At 36.5% G+C, this 24674-nt stretch overlaps 1 protein-coding gene across 2 annotated transcripts in view; it reads right to left on the bottom strand.

Annotated features, from left to right (window-relative positions):
• clcn7 (chloride channel 7) overlaps positions 1–24674 on the bottom strand; it is a 71170-nt gene that overhangs the window by 26106 nt on the left and 20390 nt on the right. For both annotated transcript variants that reach the window (XM_072268758.1, XM_072268759.1), the window contains 10 exons: positions 16024–16107; positions 13148–13241; positions 11122–11186; positions 10193–10309; positions 7790–7844; positions 6083–6143; positions 4354–4498; positions 2976–3069; positions 1461–1630; positions 768–819 (listed from right to left, as the gene is read on the bottom strand). In XM_072268758.1, coding sequence (XP_072124859.1) covers positions 768–819; positions 1461–1630; positions 2976–3069; positions 4354–4498; positions 6083–6143; positions 7790–7844; positions 10193–10309; positions 11122–11186; positions 13148–13241; positions 16024–16107 — 937 coding nt within the window. The remainder of the gene's footprint in view (positions 1–767; positions 820–1460; positions 1631–2975; positions 3070–4353; positions 4499–6082; positions 6144–7789; positions 7845–10192; positions 10310–11121; positions 11187–13147; positions 13242–16023; positions 16108–24674) is intronic.

Below are 24674 nucleotides of genomic sequence, written 5' to 3'. Positions count from 1 at the left end.
TAAAAGCTTTAAGAATTATGAAAGAATGAATTCAGACCACAAAATAATATCAAAATAGAAGCCAATGTGTGAAGGGTAAAGATGTAGTCAAGGCTTCTGTTAAAATAGAGATGTGAACCACAAACTTGTATGACACCAACAGCCCTGCTATTCACAAGAGGTAGCCAGTACAAAAGCCATCCTTTCCTGTCGTAATCATATTAAATCATAAATTAATGGCCAAGGTCAACACTCCATAACAAAAAAGAATGAAAATATGATAGTAAGGTGAATATGAAATAGCAAAATAAGGGCTACGATAAATAATTGTGCACATTGTAAGCATCAAGCTGACTTCTAACTGGGTGCTCGCCTTTTGGGGTGAGATAGTGTTCTGTTGTTTAAAGGCTTCCAGCATCTTAAGGTGGCACAAATCATGGCACTATCTTCTGAGTGAAAGAATAATCTTAGTTAGGATGTAAAATGTGCTACCAGAATGAATAATTGATGCTAATGACATAAATACATTTCAGGAAAGATGGATAAACACACAAGGAAGAGAAAAATCATATGGATATCGTGATTGGGGGGGGGGGGTCAGAAATTGAGAACTGTAAATAGTTCTATTGACTGCAAATGGGATGAAGAACTGTTTTCAGAGCTTCGAATACTGTAGATTATGCAAAGCATCAAACAGATTTAAAAAATATGGCAACATGGGATTAGTGAGAAATCTTCCAATTCAACTAACTGCCAATACTCCGCCCCAGCTCAGGAAATATACTCACCAAGTTGAGCTGCTGCTCCCATTAGAGCATACTTTCCTGGGTCAGCCCAAGTCTGCAGATTGGAATGAAGAAAAAGTTAGCACCTAAGTAATGGGACAGCATTACAACATGAAAGATCAGGTTCAAACTGTGATGCTCATGCTGTGATGCAGCAGCAATATCTGCTGCATCATAGCACAGATTAACAAGAAAACAAAATCAAATAGTTTTCATAATTCCTTCGTCAAATTTCAATGAAAGTTTCAGTTTTCTCTAGCACTGAAAGGCTAGCTATATTCCTACAAATAATGGGTTTTTACACAATACATCCTTTATTAAATTGCTCACTTCTACAGTAGGATGTTATATACATTTACCTAATCTTTCTTGAAGATGTACAGTCAAAATTATGACAACTAAAATAGTTTTCTTTCTGAAGAAGCAAAAAATTTTCCAAAACTCAATTTCCCCAGACCTCAAAACTGACTAGGAAACATTCTGCTTAGGTGGAATCTCTGGAGAAGGGAACCATCATACAAAATTTGCCAAGTAAAACCCTGAAATATATTTAATAAAGTATTAATCAATTGCTATGAGAGCTCGGGAGTGAAATGGAAGGCATTTATATGGTTATGAAATTCGCACTTTAGAAAATAACCAAAAGTTCACAGAATGTTCATAGATTTCAAGATTATGAACCAAGATCAAACCTACTGGGTCAGCTGAAAAGTAGGAAAGAAATATTCCAAACAATCTTCCCCATGCAGCACCAATCAATAAAGATGGAATGAATACTCCACTAGATACAGCCAAGCCATATGTCCAACATGCCAAGAAAAAGTAACTCAATGTGAACAAGCCCAGAGTCACAGGATTGTATGAACCTGCAAAAACACATCATACAGATCAAGTAAATACTGGACTTGAATATACAGTATTGTCTTAGACTTTAACATATATTGCACTATAAAAATTTTATATATTATATATTGCACTATAAAAATTTTTTTATGACGTAAGTGAGTGATGATAAACCTGATTCAGATATGGGTCTCTATTGTGGACTGAGAGTGTGAAAGGGGCAAGGAGAGAGGAATCATGGTTGGAAACCGGGAAGGGAGAGGGGAAGGATCAGGAAGTACAAGAGACATTCTGCAATGATCAATAAACTAAGTGACCTTGCCTGGTATCTCAGGACAGGGTGTGACTGCACCTGTGCCACCCTCCACTGTTGGCACTCCTCTTCTGCCACCTATTTCACTACCCTCCTGCTGCGCTCCACTTTCACCATTCTCAACACCCTTTGCTTCAGCTAGATTTACAAACTCACTCTCCACTCCACATTGAAAATACAAACTGCAAAAGCCTTAGGCAGCCTAGCTAGATGTATGCGCCTAAGACATTTGCACAGTACTATAACAGGTTTAAATTTATAACATTCAACTAATCAAACTAATTCTACTTTTAAGTTCCCTCAGAGAATTCAGAAGATAGAGCAGTGAATGCGATGTATACAGATTTCAGCAAGACGTTTGATAAGGTTCCCCGTAGTAGGGTCATTCAGAAAGTGAGGCGGCATGGATCCAGGGAAACCTGGCTGTGTGGATATAGTATTGGCTTGCCCACAGAAGGCAGAGGGTGGTTGTAGATGGAGCATATTCTTCCTGGAAGTCAATGACCAGTGGTGTTCTCCAGCGATCTGCACTGGGATCCTGCTCTTTGTGTTTTTATAAATGACTTTGTTGAGGAAGGGAAAGGGTAAATCTGCAGATGACACAAAGGTTGGTGGAGTTGTGGATAGCGCAGAGAGTGTAGAAGATAGTCGTAGAACACTGACAGGTTGCAGTGATGGGTTGAGAAGTGGCAGATGGAGCTCAACCCAGAAAAATGTAAAGTGATTCACTTTGGAAGATCAAACATGAAGGCAGAATACAGGTTAATAGCAGGACTGTAGTAATGTGGAGAACAGAGGGATCTTGGGGTCCACGTCCATGGATCCCTTAAACTTGCCATGCAAGTTGATAGGGTGGTTAAAGAAGGCATATGGAGTGCTGGCCTTCATTAATCTGGTTTCAAGAGTTGCTAGGTAATGTTGTAGCTCTATAAAACTCAGGTGGAAATAAATAGTATATATTAAAAAAACTATAAACCACCATTTAAAGGGAATTCAATAAAATGGTAATAGTAGTTCAATAGATTTTAAAGCATTAACACATAATGAACACTGACCTGGAGAATCATGAAACAAACTACGAACACTCTTTTCAGGAGTGTTAAAGAATGTTGTGGCTATTGCATTGTATTCTCCGTCTGGACAAAACAGCTGAAATTACATAAATAATGTCATTATGATAAATGTGTTACAATTAAACAAGAGAGTGTTAATCTTTTTGGATGAAAATAATGAAACTACACAGGTTTGACATTCACATTCCAGTTTGTCAAATTCCTAAAGCAATCATACATAACACCCAATATTTGATTTCTTTTTTTTCCAATACCTGTTTTTCCCTCTTTCTAATCATCTGAAAAATGTAGCATTAGCAAAGTGAAAACCTGCTACTAAAATTCCAAATTAATCAGCTAATAAGCAATGATATAAGAGCAGAGTATAATAAACATTTTTTTTTAATTCATTTTTCCTTACAAGTCTCCCCCCCCCCCCCCCCCAACCTTCTTGAGACAACGAATCCCCACTGGGTACATTCAAGGTAGGCAGTTGATGTCTAATTTTACTATTGGAGCAATATATTATGTTGTATTCCAGGGAGAGGAGGTGCATTATTCAACAATGAGGGAACATATTTAATCCACACTTCAACTATTTAGACTGGACAGCAATCAGATGCAGCGAGATTGAATTAACTCCTTGTTAATGCAAGGTATTCCACAGCCTTTTCAAAAATAAAAAATCAGCTAACTCAGTATACAAATAGAATACAAGCTTATCACAATATAAACCACTGAACCATTAGGTCAGACAATCTGCTGCCTTTAGATATCAAAGAAGGAAAAGAAAAGCATTCTGTTAAATCTAACTGTTCACAATTTTAGTTCAATAATGGCCACAATTTAATTTTGCAATGAGCAGACTGCTTGTAGAAAAACAGAAACGAATATGCAATATAAATTGCTGAATCGTGCACAGTTTCTGTTATTTACCTGCAATAGTTAAATAGCTGAGATCATGTTTAACATTGTATTTACCACTATAGTTCTGATTAAATAATTACATATGGATGATTTCTTTTTGATTTTAGTCATTTTTTTCTCCTTTCCACACATTGAGTACCTGGACATAGCATCATTGATGCAGATCACCCTTCAGTACCTTACCCATATGACTAACTTTCATATGCAAGCTACAAATAAAACTCCCAGTTGGTTAGTTGATTCCTCAGTTTTCTTAATACTACCAGCTTGGATCACTGAGGAGGTCCTGTACGATTTTCTGCACCCAAACAGCAATTATTTAAACTAACATAAACATGCAAATTAATCTGCAATGTTTCCATACCCACTCTTTCCTCCCAAAAGAGCTGTTAAATAAAAATTGATTTCCGAAAACCAATGCCATAAATTTTCTGAAGAAATGACAAAAACTTACTTGAAGGGGATATTTAATAGGATCTTCTCCAAGAGGTTGGCAGTCACTGGAATACATAGCATAAATCATAACGAAAGACACTGTAGCTGTCACTGCTCCAACTAGCATTGCCTCAATTACTTGTAGGCAAGGACGATGAATATACCTTTTTGGACACAATAAAAGCAAGTTAATGTTCTCTTCCATAAACCTGTACAGTTCATTAATTTGGTAACTTAATCAAAACTTAATTCGCAAATCTCTATCAGATTTACTACTGTGCTTACTTATGCAAAAGGGGAAATGGGAGAGAACTGCTGGAAATGGTAGAAAACAGGGGCTGGATTAGCATGATTTAGCCTTCATGTTCCACGTGTATAAAAAGTGAAATGATAATCTAAATATTTCCAATACTTGCAGATTATAAAGAAAGAACTAAAGCAGTTGGTAAGTCAGCTGCATTCCTTTAAGAGCAAGTACAAGATCTGTGATAATGAATACATTGTTTTGTTCCATACACAGCGGACATGGAAACCTAATCAGACAGCAGCACTGAAAATGCACAGCTGCAGCTCATCGTGTCCTTAATTAACTCTGAAGATTTTTGCAGCAGCCAGTATTTTATTTAGATTTTTTTTTCTAAGGTCAAGCTAGTTATTTTAGTAATCGGGGATTACTGTACATAGTGCATTTAAACATTTTTCTTTAAACTTGGTACAGCAAAGAAAGGAATGCACATAATTTTGGAAAAAAAGTGTAGAGAAAATAAATAGTAATAAGAAAGTCCAAATAAAACGTTGAGCTTCATCTCCATACAAAACAAAATGTGTTAAGTTTATATCAGAGAAGTGGATGAGGTAGTAACAGCACAAACTTAAACTCAAATCCTAATCAAAAGTGACACTGAAGTCCATAATTGATGCCTAGGAAATAGAACTTATAGATGTGAAAGAGAAACTAATTTGTCTCGAGAGGGTGAAAAGGATACAGAAATCATCCCAAAACTGTTGTAATATCATTTGATAATCCAGGAAGAATTCTTTTCATCTTCTACCCCTGGGAGATGAAAATCTGAAATCCTTTCCCTACAAGGCTGCAAGTGAATCAATTAAAAATTTCAGATCAAAAGAATTTTGTTGCGCAAGAGTATCAAAAGGGTGTGGATCAAATACACAATAATCCAGCTGTCTCAAGCTAACAAATTGGTAAAGCAAGCTCAAAGCTGAACTTGCTTACTGCTAGTTTGTTGTTGACAATTAAATCTTAAAAATATATTTCACAGATGTGCTTTTCAGCAAATACTCTGCACTCGTTCATAGAACTTTGCTCTGAATATACAAAACTTAATTTCCCCAATTCAGAATTGTGGATCACAAAATTACAAACCAATTTGGTTCCAAGTTAAATTTGTCATCAAAGCCACTACAAATAAAACAAATCTAGGTAATAATTATAATTCTTTTTATGAAGAATTATTTTTATAAAGTGTTTTTAAACAAATCTCTACAGATACCACTGCTTGCATTTCTCTCTCAACGTGTCCACTTTAATTAAACAAAAATTATTCTTAAGAATTAAAAGTTATTTTTAGAACTTTAGGACACAAAATGCTGAAGAAACTCAGGCAGCATCAATGGAGGGCAATAAACAGTTAACATTTCGGCCTGAGACCCTTCATCTGTACTGGAAAGGAAGAGGGCAGAAGCCAGAATAAAGGTGGCATGGAAGGGGGAAGTTTTGAAGAACTTACCTGATTCTAAACATGGTAAGACAGTAATTTAGTCTATTGAATACTGCACCCAGTATGCCACCTGAAATAGGGACAATGTAATAATTTAATAGGTTTTATAAATGATCAGAAAAGTTTGTTCAATTCTACCTGCCACAGCAATTATAAACAAAAACTAGTTAATTATTTTTGATTTCCTTACGAATTGGAAGTTACAAGAAGTATCTAACAAGAACAATTTCTCCCGGAATTCAACCTGTGCAAAATACACCATCCGCAGCTGTTGTTTAATCCAAAAAAAATGAACATGCAAAGAGAATCTATAGTTAAAAACAGTGAAGTTTGTAGAATGGAAATGGCAGTGCAGTATTTACTGCAAGACATGAAGGTTAAAAAATGTATACAGAGCTAGGTGCAACTCTTGGACAGAACTGCACAGCCTGAAAGATGGAATGATGAAGTGCACACTTGGAGAATGGTTCCAGACAGATCAATGTGGAACATGATTATAGAAAGCAATAAGATCTGTTACACAGGCACAAGCATGTACTCACTTGGCACCGAGAAGAAAGTAATTCTAAAGAAATCATGGAAGCCATCGGTGCAAATTAAATAGGGGTATCTAGTGAGCCCTTCAGTTACCCTAGGAAGAATTTTTGATACTGATTTTGAAATAAATATTGCATTCATTTAAACATGGAAACATTCATTCAGTTTCCAGCTCCACAGGTACCGCAGTAAGTACTGAGTGGTTTAAGATTTATCTGTTTCAGATTTTTTGCCACTTGTATTGGTCTATGTGGCAAACTCATTTGGGAATTCAAAAATGAATACCAAAGTAACCATATCTCTATATGATAGCCTAATATAAGCACTGGACTCTAGGAATCAGCAAAATTATAACATTGTGGAAGAATAGCAAATGTCTTCATGCAACTCTGAAGACCCTGTCATGAAAATACACTTAACGATGACAAGTTAACAAAAGGTCCATATGATGTTAAGGTTAACAACCAAAGAATGAAAGAGCTACGATATCAATTACAATGGCAACAGTATAGAGGAAGCAAGCAAAGTACAAGCTGACAAATACTCAAATGTCTTCTGTTTTATGAACAAATATTCATAGTTAAGCTGACTTTATGGATAACTTCTCAATTCAATATTGGTGGTGTGGAAAGCAAAGCTGACCACCAAAGCTTAGCCTTAGATATTTTATTTTTATTTTGCATGAGATTTTATTACAATTTCCTGTAAGAGAAATACTTTGCACTCCAATAGCCAGATGTTGATAGTGAGGGAAAAGCTATACCCAGCCTTTACAAGTACTCTACTGACATCAGAAGTGAATTGAAAAGGTGCATCCACAAATACAAAATAACTATATAGTTCAGTTACAGAGGTAAAAAATCTTAAGGAAAACTGTTGTGATACATTAAAAAACAGATAACTAAAAGTAATGGTATTACAATAGTTTAATAGAAGTAATTCAGGTAACATCAAATCAGAAATATGAAACCCAAAAGTAAATTCATTCTTGAAGCAAGTTCCTCCCTGAAGTCATACAGGATAAAGTTTATATGTGGATATTTAATTAGTTTTTAAACACTGTTAAAACTAATTATTATTAATCCTTGATGACTGAGCATGGGCTATGATGCCATAATCAAAAAGTATATTATTTGGTGGGTTGCCTATATTTTATCTAGATAAAAAAAAAATACATACCAATTGCACCCACACATATAAACACAGGGATTTCATACCAGTTATATTGTACAGCCTGTTAAGAAAGTAAAATAAATTGAAATTGAGCAATTAATACCATAGCTTTCTAGTTTAGTAAATGAAATTATCAAGTTATTTTACAATATTCAGTAATAACTAACATATTCAATAAACCAAAAAATTGTTTTAACTAAGATAAGTAAACAGTTAAATGATTAAAGGTTGATAATATAAATTAAATGAACTAAGAAATGTTGACACTATAAATTGAGAATGACAAATCAAAGCAAAGCAGATTTGATAAAATGAAAAGAAAACTTGCAACAGAAATTGAGCCTAAATGTGCACAAAGCCTATTTTTCCTTTACTCTGTTTTGTATTAAATTACGTATTCTACTAAGAATCATTAAAATTCTAGTCTAAATTTCATAAATTTAAATTGTCATTGGACATGTTTGTTCATCACTCTGCATCACAGCTTGGAAAGCCAACAGTTCATAGCAAGTATCCTTCAAAGTTTAATTCTTAATCACACTAATAAGAAAATAGAATTTATTCTTTCCAAGTCAAGCAGAGAACTACTTTGTAAATTTGTACTTTATTAACACAGTATTAGCCAAAATAATAAAGTATTAAAGCTAACTGCAGTTGGGTACCAGATAATCATTATAAATATAAGCTTTAAAATCTACTCTAAGATCTGTTAATAATATCAATTAGTATCTACTATATTCCCAGAAAGGATTATGTCTTCCCATTACTCCTTCCATTGGAAGCAATAGCTTCTTTGTAATAAAACCTACCAAAATTATTTAAAATCTTAAGTGCTTCAAGTAAACAAATTATGTATTTTAAACAGTCAAACAATTACCATTTTTCCAGAACATTAACTAATCTCACTTCAAAAAAAAAGACATGAATCATTAAGCTACCCACAATTTTTATACTCCACAGTTAGCATACTCTATGGAAGTGATTTGGATGTGTTAGTAATTTTGGAAGGTCATTTATAACATGCAGAACAGAAGTAATATTTGGTGTGTCAAAACATTGCCTGTAAAAATGTATAACGAACATGACCATTCCATCATGAATATTAAAAACATACTGAGGATTTCAAGTTCCTATTGGTCTTTGAATGACAAGTTTCTTTCCAATTTCTCTCCTAAATTAGTAATAATTTATTATCTACTATAATTCCCAAAAAAGAAAATATCCTCCCAATACTCTTTTCATTGGAAGCAATAGTTTCTTTATAATAAAATCTATCAAAATTATTTAAAATCTTAAATGCTTCATATCATATATCACAATCAGAAAGATCCTCCATAATCCTAGGACACCTATACTGTACGTACTACAAGCTCAGACACCTCAGATGATGCAAAAAAAAAAATACCAGAAACTACTCCATAAGGTGGTCTAACTAACATTCAATACAAATGCAATCCAGCTGCTGAGCAAATTGAAGTGTTCTGTTTCTTGGACAAATTAGGTTCAAACAACTGCTGTGCGTAAACTCCCAAAATATCTTCACTGTCCTTTCATTTCCAGTTTCCTACTAGTTCAAGAACGAAATACTATTTATCGGTACTAATATAGAAAGCACCCCATGCTATCACACCCACAAGGAGGGAAACCCCAGCAAAAATTAGAATAACTCTTGCACACAAAAACAAAAGTTGCAATGTAAATAAATCAAGAGAAATCACAGAAGTGATTAAAATATAGCCCTAAAAATTGTTACATTTTTATTTTAATATTATATTGTTGCAAAACTATTGTAATTCTCCTGCCAAGACTATGAGAACAATACAGGAACAATTCGATTTCCTGACCTACTTCTCAACCATAAATAAGCAACGCTTACTAAGAATAAAAATTCTGACATTGATTGAACTTGAATGAGCAAGGCCACAGTCAGGGACTGGGAAGCAATACTGATCTGACCACAAGCCTGAGAAATTCTTCCAATGTTGGAAATCCAGAGTAACACACATACTATAAAAGCTGGAGGAACTCAGCAGATCAGGCAGCATCTATGAAAAGGAATAAACAGTTGACATTTTGGGCCAAGACCCTTCATAAGCACTCGGTCTGAAATGTCAACTGTTTATTTCTTTACATTTATACTTCATGACTTGTTGAGTTCCTCCAGCATTTTGTGTGCATTAAGTCTGGATAATACTTATCCATCCCCCTCCCACTCCTACAACAGGGGCAAGGGCATCTTTCTGCGTTATAATTCTATAATTCTGCGATCAATCATGAAGATAGTCCGTCCCAAACAGAAATAACACTTGCTATGTTTGTGTATTTTTACATGAAACTGCACTTTATTCAATATATTCATAATGAAATAACCAAATGTTTCAGTTATAAAATTGTTTGACTTTTTCTTACCTCACTTTGAAATTGTCCAAAGTTTATCAAACCTGGACTTGACAGATCACCTGGATTGCCATGGTAGATACTCAGGACAAAGTTCAAAGTAAATGTTGAAATCATTGAAGCAAAGAACTGGAATAAAGATGGTAGATTCTAAGGATCAAATTCACCTTAAAGAAATAAATTACAGTCCGGTAGAAATGTACTGTCAGCATAAGGAAGCGCTTATTTTCAGAGACTGTTCGAAATGCTGGAAGCAAACACACTGCAAACTGGAAATCAGTCATGATAGTTACACCAATCTTTCCTTTAAGACACACTGTATAAAATCTGGAGCAATAGAATTGTTTCAAAACTGCCACGCAACCTAGATTTCAGGTAGTTGCATTTTAAGATTCAATTTGCAGTCCAGTTCCTGCTATTCTTGAACTTGGAAGTAAATCGCCAGCATCCATTCTCCTGGATCTGATAATGTAATCTGGGAAAACCTGTGATAGTGACAAGGAAGGCAAAAACTCAAGAGAAAGAACAGTGGCTACACAAGCAGAGGGGAAGCTCTAGACAATAATGTCATTGCTCTGCTAACTTGGGTACAAGCAGGAGCTAGAGAACAGCTTCACATTGGTATATCATGAGAAATCAATATTGGAGAAGGTTGAAGCAGCAAACATGCTAAGAGTTTTAGAAGATGAACCAGTGTTCCAGACACTATGAACATCGTTTCCGGCCAGGATGACTGCTATCAGTGCTGAGAGGAAAGAAATTGAATTACTGAGCAGCGTGGTGCAGTTTGAGGAAGAATGAAAAGATTTAGGTAGAACTATGAACGGACAAGAGAATGGGTTCTTGCACAGTATCTCAGGAGGTGGTGAAGACGATCATACATGCCACAATTGCTATGGTAACCTTTAGGTATTCTATTTTGGAAGCCTCTGTCTACTTACAATACGCCAGGTCAGCATTTGGTTCCAGAAAGAAGCCCCTTCTTCCAAGCTGAAAAGAACACCACCTACAAAATTAATTATACATTATGAGGAGGCTGAATTGTAAAACAATCATTCAATTTGACAATGGTAGGTAAAAGAATATAATTTTTAAAAAAATAACAAGACTTTAATCCATATTACAATGTATCCTTAACCACAAATCATGGGGTAAAAAACATTAATTTCCCAAATCATAACTCAAATAGAAAAATAATGACGGGCTAAAATTTGGCTGTTCTTTTCAGCTAGGAAATACTCAGTTTAGAATGGGGATCCGTCAACTTTTCACATTTTCTATCTTTTCAAAGTGCAAAAAAATCAAGATTAGTACAAAAATTAATTGTATAACGATTACCATAGCAGTGAAGCTAAACATGACAATTAATTGTGAACAATGGTCTCCATTATTGATATAAAGGCAGCACAGTAGTGCCTATATTTCATTGGGAGTTTGAGGAGATTTGGTTTGTCACTAAGGACTCTAGCAAATTTCTGCAGATGTACTGTGGAAAGCATTCAAACTAGCTGCATTACCATCTGGTATGGAGGGGTCATTGCACAGGATCAGAAAAGATTGCAGAAAGTTGCAAACTCAGCCCACTCCATCATGGACACTAGCCTTCCCAGCACTGAGGACATCTTCATAAGTTGATGCTTCAAAAAGGCTACATCCATCATTAAGGATGCCCATCACCCAGGACGTGCCCTCTTCTCATTGCTACCATCAAGGAGGAGGTACAGGTGCCTAAGACACACACTCAATATTTTAGGAACAATTTCTAATTTCTGAATGGACACTGAATCCATGTACACGACGATTCTTTTTCTATTTGCTCTCTCTTTATACTACTTACTTAGTTTAATTTTTTAATGTTTTATTGTAATTTTATAGCTTTTTTATTATCAACTGCACTGCTGCTGCACAATAACATATTTCATGACATACGCCAGTGATATTAATCCTGATTCAAGTCCTTGATCCTTTTTTGAGGTGTTATCTTTTGAAGATGTCCTCGATGCTGGGGAGGCTAGTGCCCATGATGAAATTAGCTCAATTTGCAACTTTTTCCAATTCTGTGCAGTGTTAATGACAAGATCTTTAACAGTATTGAGAAACAGAGGAATTTTGGGCTCCCAGAAGTGACTACACAGTTTGATAGGGGAAATAAGAAGGCAAATTGCATACTTTCCTTTATTAATCGAGGCAGTGAGTTCAAGGGCCAGGAAGTTATGCTGCAGCTTTATAAAACTCCAGTTAGTCTGGAGCATTGCATGCAGAGAATAATGTGTTGGATGCTGAGGCTTGTGGGTGGCAGACAAGGACAAGTGGTACTCCATTCCTCTTATGTACAGGACTGGGAGACTGGGCTAAGGGCAGGCATGCAGGAAATGGAAGAGATAAAGGTGATGGTAGCATCTGTAGTGGTGGGAGGAAAACCCTATTTTCTGAAAAAAAAGGGCAAATTTCAGATATCATGCAATAGAAAGTCTCATCCTGAGAATAAATACAGAAGAGGTGGAGGAACTGAGCAAAGAGAATAGCATTTTTACAAGTGACAGGGTAGGAGGCATAGCCAATATAACTGTGGGAGTACGTGGGTTTGTAAAAGATGCCTGTAGATAATCTGTCTCTGAAGATGGATGTAGAGACTTCAAGAAAGGTGAGAGAGGTGTCAAAGATGGATGAAGTAAATTTAAGAGCAGGGCAGAAGTTGGAAGCAAAGTTAACAAAATTGATGAGGCTAGCAGGGCTTCCACAAATGTTCTTTTGAGGTACATCATGGATTCTACTAACTATTAAGCAGATCCTACTTTGATCTTTCATGACCCTCAGGCAGAATTTAAGATTTCCTCTTGAAGGTTCAAAAGTAAAGCCTCATCTACATGAAAATATTGTGTTTAGGAACTACTGGAATATTCTGTAAACTAACCTATAAGTTCTATGTGGTCTTTAGATACTCAATGTAAGTGCATTACTGCTTACCTACTGGGGCACCAAAAGCAGCAGAAACTCCTGCTGCAGCTCCAGCAGATACAAAATCTCTTTTTTCAGTATCTCTACGAAAATACTCAAATATCTGAAACAGAGAAGCAAAAGACACTTAACTTTCTCTATTTTCTACATGATTTCAGCTTGTCCACTGGACAATAACAATACAGAAATCGATCTTGCCCCCAGTTGCAGGAGTATCCTTTCATTTAAAGTTCTTTGAATGTCTTTATGTCAATGACAGTTGAGAAATATTTCAGAATATTAACTTCTTCAAAAGAATTATATCCATAAATTTTCAAATAACATGCAAAGTTCAAAGTAAATTTATTATCAAAGTACATTCTGCATATGTCACCATATACATTCCTAAAATTCGGTTATTTGCAGGCATACACAAGAAGCACAATAGAGTAAATCCAAGAAACACAATAGAAACAATGAAAGACTGCACCCAACAGGACTGACAAACTACCAATTACAAAAGATAACACACTGAGCATATACAGAAATAATGATAATAATAGTAATAAATAAGTAATAAATGTCGACAAAATGAGGTGAAGAGTGAGAAAGTGAGTACATAGGTTGTGGGAACAGATCAGGGATGAGGCGAGTGCAGCTGAGTGAAGTTGTTGCAAGTGGTTCAAGAGCCTGATGGTTGAGGAGTAATAACTGTTCCTGAGCCTGCTAGTGCGAGATCCTAGACTCCTGTACTTTCTTCCTGATGGCAGCAGCGAGAAGAGAGCATGACCTGGGGGTAGAGAACCTTGATGATGGATGTTGCTTTCCTGCGACATCTCTCCACGTAGACATGCTCAATGGTGGGAAGGGCTTTACCCATGATGGACTGTGCTGTAATTTTGTAGGATTTTCCATTCAAGGGCATTAATGTATTCATACCAGACGTGATGCAACCAGTCAATATAGTCTCCACCACACACCTTTAGAAGTCTGTCAGTCAAAAGTTTTAGGTGTCATCCTGAATCTTCGCAAACTTCTAAGGAAGTAGAGGCGCTGCTGTACTTTCTTCACAATTGTTTTAAGGTGCTGGGTCCAGGACAGACCCTCTGAAGTGATAACAAAGTTGCTGACCTTCTCCACCTCTGATCCCCTGATGAGGACTGGCTCATGAACCTCCAATTACCTACTCCTAAAGTCAATAAACAGCTCCTTGAACTTGCTGATATTGAGTAAGAGGTTGTTGTTGTGGATTTTCAATCCCCCTCTATATGCTGATTCATCACCACCTTTGATTCAGCCAATGATGGAGGTGTCATCAGCAAAGAAAATAATGAACCCTTATAGAGCAAGTAGAACACAGAGCTAAGCACACAGCCTTGTGGTGCACCTCTGCCGATGAACAATATGGAGATGTTGTTGCCAATCCAAACTGACTGAGGTCCACAAGTGGCACAATCAAGGATCCAATTGCACAAGGAGGTATTGAGGACAAGGTTTTGAAGCTTACTGATAAGTTGCTGGAGATGATACTATGGAAAGCCAAGCTGGAATCAATAAAGAGCATCCTGATGTTTTCATCTTTCTGTCCAGATGTTCCAGGGTTGAGTAACAAGCCAATGAAATGGCATCTGCTATGAACCTAACCAGGGAAGAGCCTCAATGATTTTGTGGAGACACAATCATTGACAATTGTTTTAATAAATTCCATGACAAACATGGTGTGTTCATGTAAATCCTCTTATGTGTCTTTAAACAAGGCCCAGTCCACCAACTTGAAGCAATCATGTAGCTGTTTCTCTGCCTCCTGTAACAAACTCTTTGTTGTCTTCATCGCAGGAGTCTTGTTCTTTAGCCTCGGTCTGTATGCAGGTAGGAGGAGGACAGCCAAGTGATCATAGTTCCTGAAATGCAGTCTGGGCATGGAATAGTAAACATTCCTTATTGCAGTATAGCAATGGTCTAGTGTGTTGGGACTTCTGGGGCTACAGGTTATATGCACAACCGAGCACCACAGGGAGTTGAAACACATACACCCATCTTTTGCTTTCTCCTAATCAGCACAGAGATAAACAAAGGTTGGAGATTTTACTGATATTACATGATATTTTAACCCTGTAGTTCTTGGGAGTTTCTGCATGATATTCATCCAAAGAAGGAGCAAAATCAGGATGGAATGAAATTGCATACTAGTTCACAAAATATTAATACTTTTACCTTAAAATTTCCACTAAATTTTATACACAAAGTAAGTAATCTCCACGTACAATATTTACCCTGCAATTAGTCAGTTTGTATCCGTCAGCAGCATTTTACCTCATTTTTATACATTTCAAAATTGGTTCATTTTTGTCTTCAAATGCCCTTATTGAACTATTAAGCAGCTTCTTATGCACCGAAATCACCTGCTCTCAGTTTGTCAGAAATATTCCTTTCATTCTATCCATTTCCCTCAAACTCAAATCTCTTTTGCAACTTAACACTTGTTTAAAAACAATGGATCTAGTGCCTTCTCAGCATACAAGACAAATTAACTCTTCTCAGGCTTCCAGAGGGTACAGGTATCAACTATAACTGACGTTTGAATGAAAAACTCTGCCATCTTGTTTAGGAATGATCCCTGAAGAAAATGGAAGACTTTACTATCAAAGCGTCAGTTGCAATCAATACCTGTACCCAGGTGGAAGTCTGAGAAAAGTTTATTCGTTAACTCTTGTTGTCTTACCTTCAATGTATTGATTAAAGGTTAACTCAATTTCCCTTCCACAGTTGCAGCCCATCCTGTTAAGTGTTTTTAACATTTTATGGTTTTGCTTTTAACTGATGCTAATACTATTTCTTTCTACATTTCTTGACAAAGTTAACACTTATGCATTGGTTGACCTGTGAAAGTAAGTAGCAAAACTGACCTTGAAGTCTTTCTTTAATGTTGAGGATCTCCCTTGTGAAATACCAGCTGCAATAACAGCACCCGAATGAATCATTGGACCTTCCTACAATTAGAAAAGGCAACATGTAAATTGTGAGTTTCAACAGAGCACATCGAAGCAGCAGGGCCCGGGTCTGACAGCGAGGAACAACTCAATGTTTGGCGGATTTAAGTGGATTGGCCTGATTGAAAAGATCAGAGTGTCAAGGCCAGAGGAGAGAAATGGGCCAGTTTTCAGTTCACTGGTCAGCGAGTTTTACTCTTTGCTGCGCTGAACTGAGGCTGTGGCCTGCAACTAACTGGCTCCTGGACCAGCTGCACTGTTGAAAGTCTTAGGGGCTGTGAGCTCACTTTCCTTAACTTTAGTTCTCAATGTTATTTGCTTACTTTTTATTGTTTGTATGATTTTTTTTGCACACTGGGTGTTAACTGTCTTTTTTAATGGGTACTATTGGGTTTCTTTGTTTTGTGGCTGCCTTTAAGGAGACCAGTCTGAAGGTTGTATATAGTATACATACAGTGGCACACAAAAGTTTGGGCACCCCGGTCAAAACTTCTGTTACTGTGAATAGATAACAAGTAAAAGATGACCTGATTTCCAAAAGGCATAAAGTTAAAGATGGCACATTTCTTTAATATTTTAAGCAAGATTACTTTTTTATTTCCATCTTTTACAGTTTCAAAATAACAAAAAAGGAAAAAGGCCCGAAGCACCCTGCATGGTCAGTACTTAGTAACACCCCCTTTGGCAAGTATCTCAGCTTGTAAATGCTTTCTGTAGCCAGCTAAGAGTCTTTCAATTCTTGTCTGGGGGATTTTCGCCTATTCTACCTTGCAAAAGGCTTCTAGCTCTGTGAGATTCTTGGGCCGTCTTGCATGCACCGCTCTTTTGAGGTCAATCCACAGAATTTCGATGATATTTAAGTCGGGGGACTGTGAGGGCCATTGCAAAACCTTCAGCTTGCGCCTCTTGGGGTAGTCCATTGTGGATTTTGAGGTGTGTTTAGGATCATTATCCTGTTGTAGAAGCCATCCTCTTTTCATCTTCAGCTTTTTTACAGACGGTATGATATTTGCTTCCAGAATTTGCTGGTACTTAATTGAATTCATTCTTCCCTCTACCAGTGAAATGTTCCCCATGCCACTGGCACGATCCACCCCCATGCTTAAGAGTTGGCGAGGGGTTCTGTTCATGAAATTCTGCACCCTTTTTTCTCCAAATATACCTTTGCTCATTGCGGGCAAAAAGTTCTAGCTTAACTTCATCAGTCCACAGGACTTGTTTCCAAAATGCATCAGGCTTGTTTAGATGTTCCTTTGCAAACTTCTGATGCTGAATTTTGTGGTGAGGATGCAGGAAAGGTTTTCTTCTGATGACTCTTCCATGAAGGTCATATTTTTTTGGAATAATAATAATAAAAGACCAAGAATTGGAAAATGTCATTTACAAAAATTAAAAAAGGATGGAGGTCTTACTTTGCCTAATTTAAGAATGTATTATTGGGCGGTTAATATATGTTATGTGTGTTCTTGGTCATATTGGACCGATAAAAAGGAATGACCATCTTGGGTTGACTTGGAATTGAAAACTGTGAAACAATTTCATTTAGCTTCGTTATTAGCTCCTTTACCTGTACAATTAGCAAAAATTTCTATTTTAAATATAAATCCTATGATTAATCAATCATTACGAATTTGGTATCAGTTTTGTAAGTTTTTTAATCTTAAAAAAATTAACCTTTTTAGTTTAATTTATCGAAACTATTTATTTAAACCTTCACTTAATGATCCTACCTTTTCTCTTTGGAGGAATAAAGGAATCTTTTCCTTTATGGACTTGTTTCTTGTCCTTTGAGAAATTAGTAACTAAATACTCTCTCTCATATTCACATTTTTTGCAGTATCTTCAGGTCAGACATTTTTTACAAGGATATTTAAGTAATTTTCCATATATACAAGATTCTGACCTGTTAGACATTATTTTAAAAATGAACCCTTTAGTGAAAGGCTTTATTGGGAAAATTTATAATTTACTATTATCCTTTACTTAAGATCAAGCAAGATTGGGAAAGAGAGCTTAATATGACCTTGATAACAGAGGATTGGTTGTGAACTTTGAAGCTGGTTAACACTTCTTCAATTTGTGCCAGTCATTCTCTAATTCAATTTAACATTGTACATCGTTATTATTTGACAAAGGAGAGATTGTCCAACATATTTTCTAATGTAAATAGTCAGTGTGATAGATGCAAAACTGAGATAGCTACATTGACACATATGTTTTGCTCGTGTTCTCTATTGAAACAATTTTGGAAATCTACTTTTTCTATAATCTCTAAAGCTTTAAGAATCAATTTACAACCTAATAAATTGACAGTTTTGTTTGGTATAATTCCTCAACATATTCACGGTATTTCTACATCTGACCAATATGTAATTGCATTTGTCACATTATTGGCTAGAAGGGCTATTTTATTACAATGGAAAGATGCCTCTGCTCCCACTTTGATACAATGGTTTGCTCAGGTGATGTTATGTCTTAGTTTGGAAAAAATTAGAAGTCGAACTTTTGATCCTAAATTTGACTTTGAGAAAAGGTGGGGTTCTTTTGCCCGTTATCATCATTTGACTTGAGTTAATTAAGGTGGTCCTTTTATGATGCTTGGTTATATGAATTTGGTTGGCGGTTTGATGTCTTTTTTTATGGAAGCTTGTATGGCGCATAGCTCCAGGTTTGTGCTCCAAATGGGGTTTTCCCCCTTTTAAGTTATTAGGGGTTTTCTCTGTTTTAGTTAGTAGGGGTTCTTTTTTTTCTTTCTTTCCTTTTTTCCATAAAAATGCTTTAATACTTTGTTTTTTGATTATTATTGATACACTGTTCAGCCTGGTTGATAGTTTAACTTTTACTCTACATATGGCTATGTTATCTTGATTATTTTGATGTATTTTTCTCTGTTGTTGATTTTCAATAATAATAAAAAGATTTAAAAAGAAAGAAAGGTCATATTTGTGCAGGTGTTGTTGCGCAGTAGAACAGCGCACCACCACTCCAGTTTGCTAAATCTTCCTGAAGGTCTTTTGCAGTCAAACGGGGGTTTTGATTTGCCTTTCTAGCAGTCCTACAAGCCGTTCCCTCGGAAAGTTTTCATGGTCTTCCAGACCCCAACTTGACCACCACCACTCCTGTTAACTGTCATTTCTTAATTACATTACAAACTGAGGAAACGGCTATCTGAAAACACCTCATCTTCTCATAGCCTTCTCCTGCTTTGTGGGCATCAATTATTTTAATTTTCAGAGTTCTAGGCAGCTGCTTAGAGGAGCCCATGGCTGCTGATTGTTGGGACAAGGTTTGAGGAGTCAGGGTATTTATAAAGCTTTGAAATTTGCATAACCTGGCCTTTCCTAACGATGACTGTGAACAAGCCATAGCCCTAACAAGCTAATTAAGGTCTGAGACCTTGGTAAAAGTTATGAGAGCTGAAATCTCTTGGGGTGCCCAAACTTTTGCATGGTGCTCTTTTCCTTTTTTTCACCTAAAATTGTACAAATCAAAAATAATACACTAATCTTGCTTAAAATGTTGAAAAGAATGTTTCATCTTTAACTTTATGACTTTTGGAGATCAGTTCATCTTCTACTCACTTAACTATTCACAGTAACAGAAATTTTGACTGGGGTGCCCAAACTTTTGCATGCCACTGTACATTGATAATAAATGTACTGTGAACTTTTAACTTTTTTGTGGTCTTTGCCACTTTTCCAACTTAAACCCTTTTCACTGAATAGTTGATTAAATAGGACTTGTAATTTGATTTGGGTTAGATCAGACTGTAACTTAGTGCTTTCTTCATGCCATGTGCCTGTGTTAGCTGGCATTTATTAAATAGACACTGCCAGGAAATTGATTATGGATTTTATCCAAGATGGGAAAGTAATTTTAAGATGTCTTTTTCAAGTTAGAGATGGCAAAGCAATGGATATGAAACACAGGTCATACAAATAAAAGTCTCCTGTACTTTTCAACATGATCTGTAATATCAACGAAGGAGGGAATGGGGAATGCAGCCTGGGACAGAACATGCTTTTATGGCCATCTGTTTCTAGTTTGTCTTGGTGATAAGCTCAGCTGGCGGCAGCAACCTATGGAGATGAACAAGACTTGCACTGCATTTCAAAAGATGTCATGAACATCAGGTGCAATATTCTGCAAGCATCTCTGGGTCAAGTTAGATATGGAAAATATTATCAGAACTCAGTCTTGAGGTAAGCAAAGAATGGACATGATTAGGTGAGGTTTGAATTTTATACCCGAGCAAACCTCTAATCCGCAGATCTGGAGAAATTGCAGTAAAAACATAACTCGTTTACAGCATTTTAGTTAGGGAAGTAGTCTGTTCTCCTTATGTCATCTAGCCTGCATCTGACCCACCAAACCCCACAAGTGTCTATGAACTCAAATGTTCTCAAACTGCTATTTACCAAGGACTGTTTGCATTGGTGACTCACCACCATTACTGCTTCCTCAACAAGAGAATGGGAATGAGCATTTAATGCTGACTTTGCCAGTATACATATCCCAAGGAAGAATTAAAAGATCCGAGTGTAGGGGAAGTGAAAACTTTATTTCTCTGTTCTTGATAGTTTCATTCTGTCAGAAAGCACTAAATTAGGTTGATATTTGAGCAATCTTGTTTTTTCAGGAATTTAACAAAGCTAAGAAATACTGGAAGGGTGGGTCCAGGAGTACTTGCAGCCAGAAAATAATTTTGCTGTCAAGTTAAATTTTGAACTGAAATTTTCCAATTACAGGCTCACAAATATCTTCAAACATTCAACTTATAACACTTGAAAAGTTATAAAATTGAATGTTTACTCCGTATCTAAAAACAAGTCAAAAAACATATGCTTCATTTATTAATTGCAAACTATACCAACATTTTAACACCTTAGCTTTCATCCAGTTACAGTACAATTGTAACATTTATAATTAAGCTACAGATGTAGTAAAATTACACTACCAAAAAGTCTTCAATATTTACAGTCATAAGCAAAGTCTATAAAAATTATAAATAGAAGTGAACGAAAGACATACACAGTCTAACCAAACTTTCCTCAAACTTCCAGTCTCACCCAGTCCAAGCAGAGATAAGGAGTGCAGAGTTCTAATTCTAATGTGGCAGGGTTAAATGAGAATGCTAGTAGTAAAGTTGGTTAATTGTCAACCAAGCCTCTTTTGATACCTAAAAATGACCATTCCTCGTGTTTCCCCACTGTAAAAATAGTTGTCTTCATTAACAAAAAGTTTCTCCTTTCTTTATTAGCCCTTATCTAAGTCTCCACATGTTAGTATCCCAACTACATTAAATGGTTAGATAAAAATCACATTTCTCACCATGTGCAACTAATTCAAAGTGGTCAGTGTCAATACAGGGAACTGCAGTGTCAATATGGTTACATTTGAATTGGAAACCTAAATACAAATCTATAATCAACTACACCATTGCATATTCTAAGATCCAAACCACCTTCACAAATAGACATTGACTAATTTTAAATCCATTTGTGGGCCTAGTCCTATATAAACAGAAAGAAAATTAACCTATTTAACTTCAAAATTAATTCTCATGACTTATATTCTAACTATATAAACGACCAAGAAGCCCAGAGACTTCAGAGTGTCAGGTGATTAGCAAGTAAGTGTTCCTAAAGGGTTACCCATACTGAATGTAATTTTAACAAGATGATACATAGTTCTTGGTTGATCAATTTTACCCAACCAATATTTATATTAATGCCAAAGCAATATATATCACATAAATTTTAAAATTAATGAACAATAAATTACCAATTTGTCCAGAGTCACTTAAAAGGATAGTCAGTCAGTTACTAATGCCTGAATACCATGGGGTTTTGACTCCACATATCTGATCATTCCATCAGCTGCAGCTATACTCATGACTAAAGCAATGTAGATTTTGCAAAAACAAATCATTGCACCTTTGGAGACAAAAGAGTTTGCAAATGTTGAATCTGGAGCAACAAAGTAAGTGCTTGAGAAACTCAACAGCTCTGGCAGCATCTGTGGAGGGAGGGCAATTGAAATTTTGCGTTGAGACCCTTCTTCAATCCACATAAAGAATCTCATCGCGAAATGTCAGCTATCCATTTCCCTCAATAAATGCTATCTAATCTGTTGATTTCTACCAGCATCTTATTTGTAATTGCACCTTTGCCTATGCGAAAGACCTTGAAAGGTAGCAGCTTCCATTGGTGTGAGTTGAGTGCTTGCAACTTTAGTGATGGTCATCACTTACTTATAGGCTGCAGTTGGCCTGGAGTGAGCTAAGAATGTACATTCTATAAACACATATCCTGCTCCCAATTTCCCCAAATGCAAAATAATGTATAAATTAGGCTATTTATAACTTCCTAGTTTCATTTCAGATCTTCCAATAAAAATGGGATTAATAAAGGATTAGTGTAAGTGGCAGGGCTCAAAGGGCTAAAGGACCAGGCCCTATACTGTACCATCTATATGATTCAAAAGGACAAAGAATATACCAATTGCAACTTCAACATCCAATGTATTTGTGAATGCATAGGAAAAAAATGGATGGTAGAAATAATTTTCCAGATCAACCACAATGTTCTTGCTCAGTTCCGCAAATTCGTTCCCCTCATTCTTAAACTTTTTAAAATCTATTGCATAACTGACACAAAAAGCAGTTCCTTAATTTAATCCAGTTTATGAAACCAGTGAAAATAAGAACTTAACAGAAATAGTGAAGAATCTGCACACATTATGACAGAAAATTGCTGGGGCTTCAACTAAGTATTTTGTATTTTCACTAGCAACAGGCAAGGTCCTGGACGACTAGACAGTAGCCAATGTTGTTCCATAGAACCATAGGACATTACAGCACAGAAACAGGCCTTTTGGCCCTTCTTGGCTGTGCCAAACCATTTTTCTGCCTAGTCCCACTGACCTGCACCTGAACCATATCCCTCCATACACCTCTCGTCCATGTACCTGTCCAAGTTTTTCTTAAATGTTAAAAGTGAACCCACATTTACCACTTCATCTGGCAGCTCATTCCACACTCCCACCACTCTGTGTGAAGAAGCCCCCCCTCAATGTTCCCTTTAAACTTTCCCCCTTCCCTCTTAACCCATGTCCTCTGGTTTTTTTTTCTCCCCTAGCCTCAGTGGAAAAAACCTGCTTGCATTCACTCTATCTATACCCATCATAATTTTATATACCTCTATCAAATCTCCCTTCATTCTTCTACGCTCCAGGGAATAAAGTCCTAACCTATTCAACCTTTCTCTGTAACTCAGTTTCTCAAGTCCCGGCAACATCCCTGTAAACCTTCTCTGCACTCTTTCAACCTTATTAATATCCTTCCTGTAATTTGGTGTCCAAAACTGGACACAATACTCCAAATTCGGCCTCACCAATACCTTATACAACCTCACCATAACATTCTAACTCTTATACTCAGTACTTTGATTTATAAAGGCCAATGTACCAAAAGCTCTCTTTACGACCCTATCTACCTGTGACAGCACTTTTAGGGAATTTTGTATCTGTATTCCCAGATCCCTCTGTTCCACTGCACTCCTCAGTGTCCTACCGTTTACCTTGTATGTTCTACCTTGGTTTGTCCTTTCAGAGTGCAATACCTCACACTTGTCTGCATTAAACTCCATCTGCCATTTTTCAGCCCATTTTTCCAGATGGTCCAAATCCCTCTGCAAGCTTTGAAAACTTTCCTCACTGTCCACTACACCTCCAATCTTTGTATCATCAGCAAATCTGCTGATCCAATTTCCTTTGTTCAAAAAGGGAAATATGGATAATAGAGCAAATTTTAGAACTGTGAGCCTCACATCAGTGGTAGAAAAGATATTGGGGAGGATTTGCATGCATTTTGAAAAACATGGTCTGATTAGGGACAGTCAGCATGGCTTTGTACAGGGCTGGTCAGACCCTACAAACTTGACTGAGATTTTTTTAAGAAGGTGATGAAGCTAATTGATGAGGGTAAGGCAGTGGCTGTTCCATACATGGATTTTAGTAAGGCATTTAACAAGGTCCCTCACAGTAAATTACTCTAGAAGATTAAAATGCATGGGAAAAATGGTGATTTGGTAATGTGGAAGGTGTTATTCTGCCTGTGGGTCCTTGAGCACAGGTATTCTGCAAGGATTGCTGCAGGGACCTCTGTTGATTTTGATGTATATAAGTGACTTGGATGAGAAATGCAGATGTTTGGGTTCATAAATTTGCAGATGAAGGAACACTGGACAATGTAGAGTGCTGTGAAGGCATAGCAGAATATACATCAGTTACAGATGTGGGCAAAGGAGCAGCAGATCAACCTTAATTAGGGCAAGTGTGAGATGTTGTACTTTGGAACATCAAATGTAAGTGCACAGCATACTGTTAATGCAAGACCCTTAACAGCACTGATGTGCAGAAGGATCTTGCGATCCAAGACCAGAGCTCACTCAATGTGCCCACACAACCAAACAGGATGGTACAGACATACGGAATGCTTGCCTTCATTGGTTGGGGTGATTGTGTACAAGAGTTGAAAGGTTATATATAAGAAAACTTTGGTTAGG

The sequence above is a fragment of the Mobula birostris genome, chromosome 9, assembly GCF_030028105.1.
Source record: "Mobula birostris isolate sMobBir1 chromosome 9, sMobBir1.hap1, whole genome shotgun sequence".
In the NCBI taxonomy this organism is placed as follows: domain Eukaryota; kingdom Metazoa; phylum Chordata; class Chondrichthyes; order Myliobatiformes; family Myliobatidae; genus Mobula; species Mobula birostris.
Note: the sequence above shows the minus strand (reverse complement) of the source record. Positions and strands in the feature narration are given on the sequence as shown.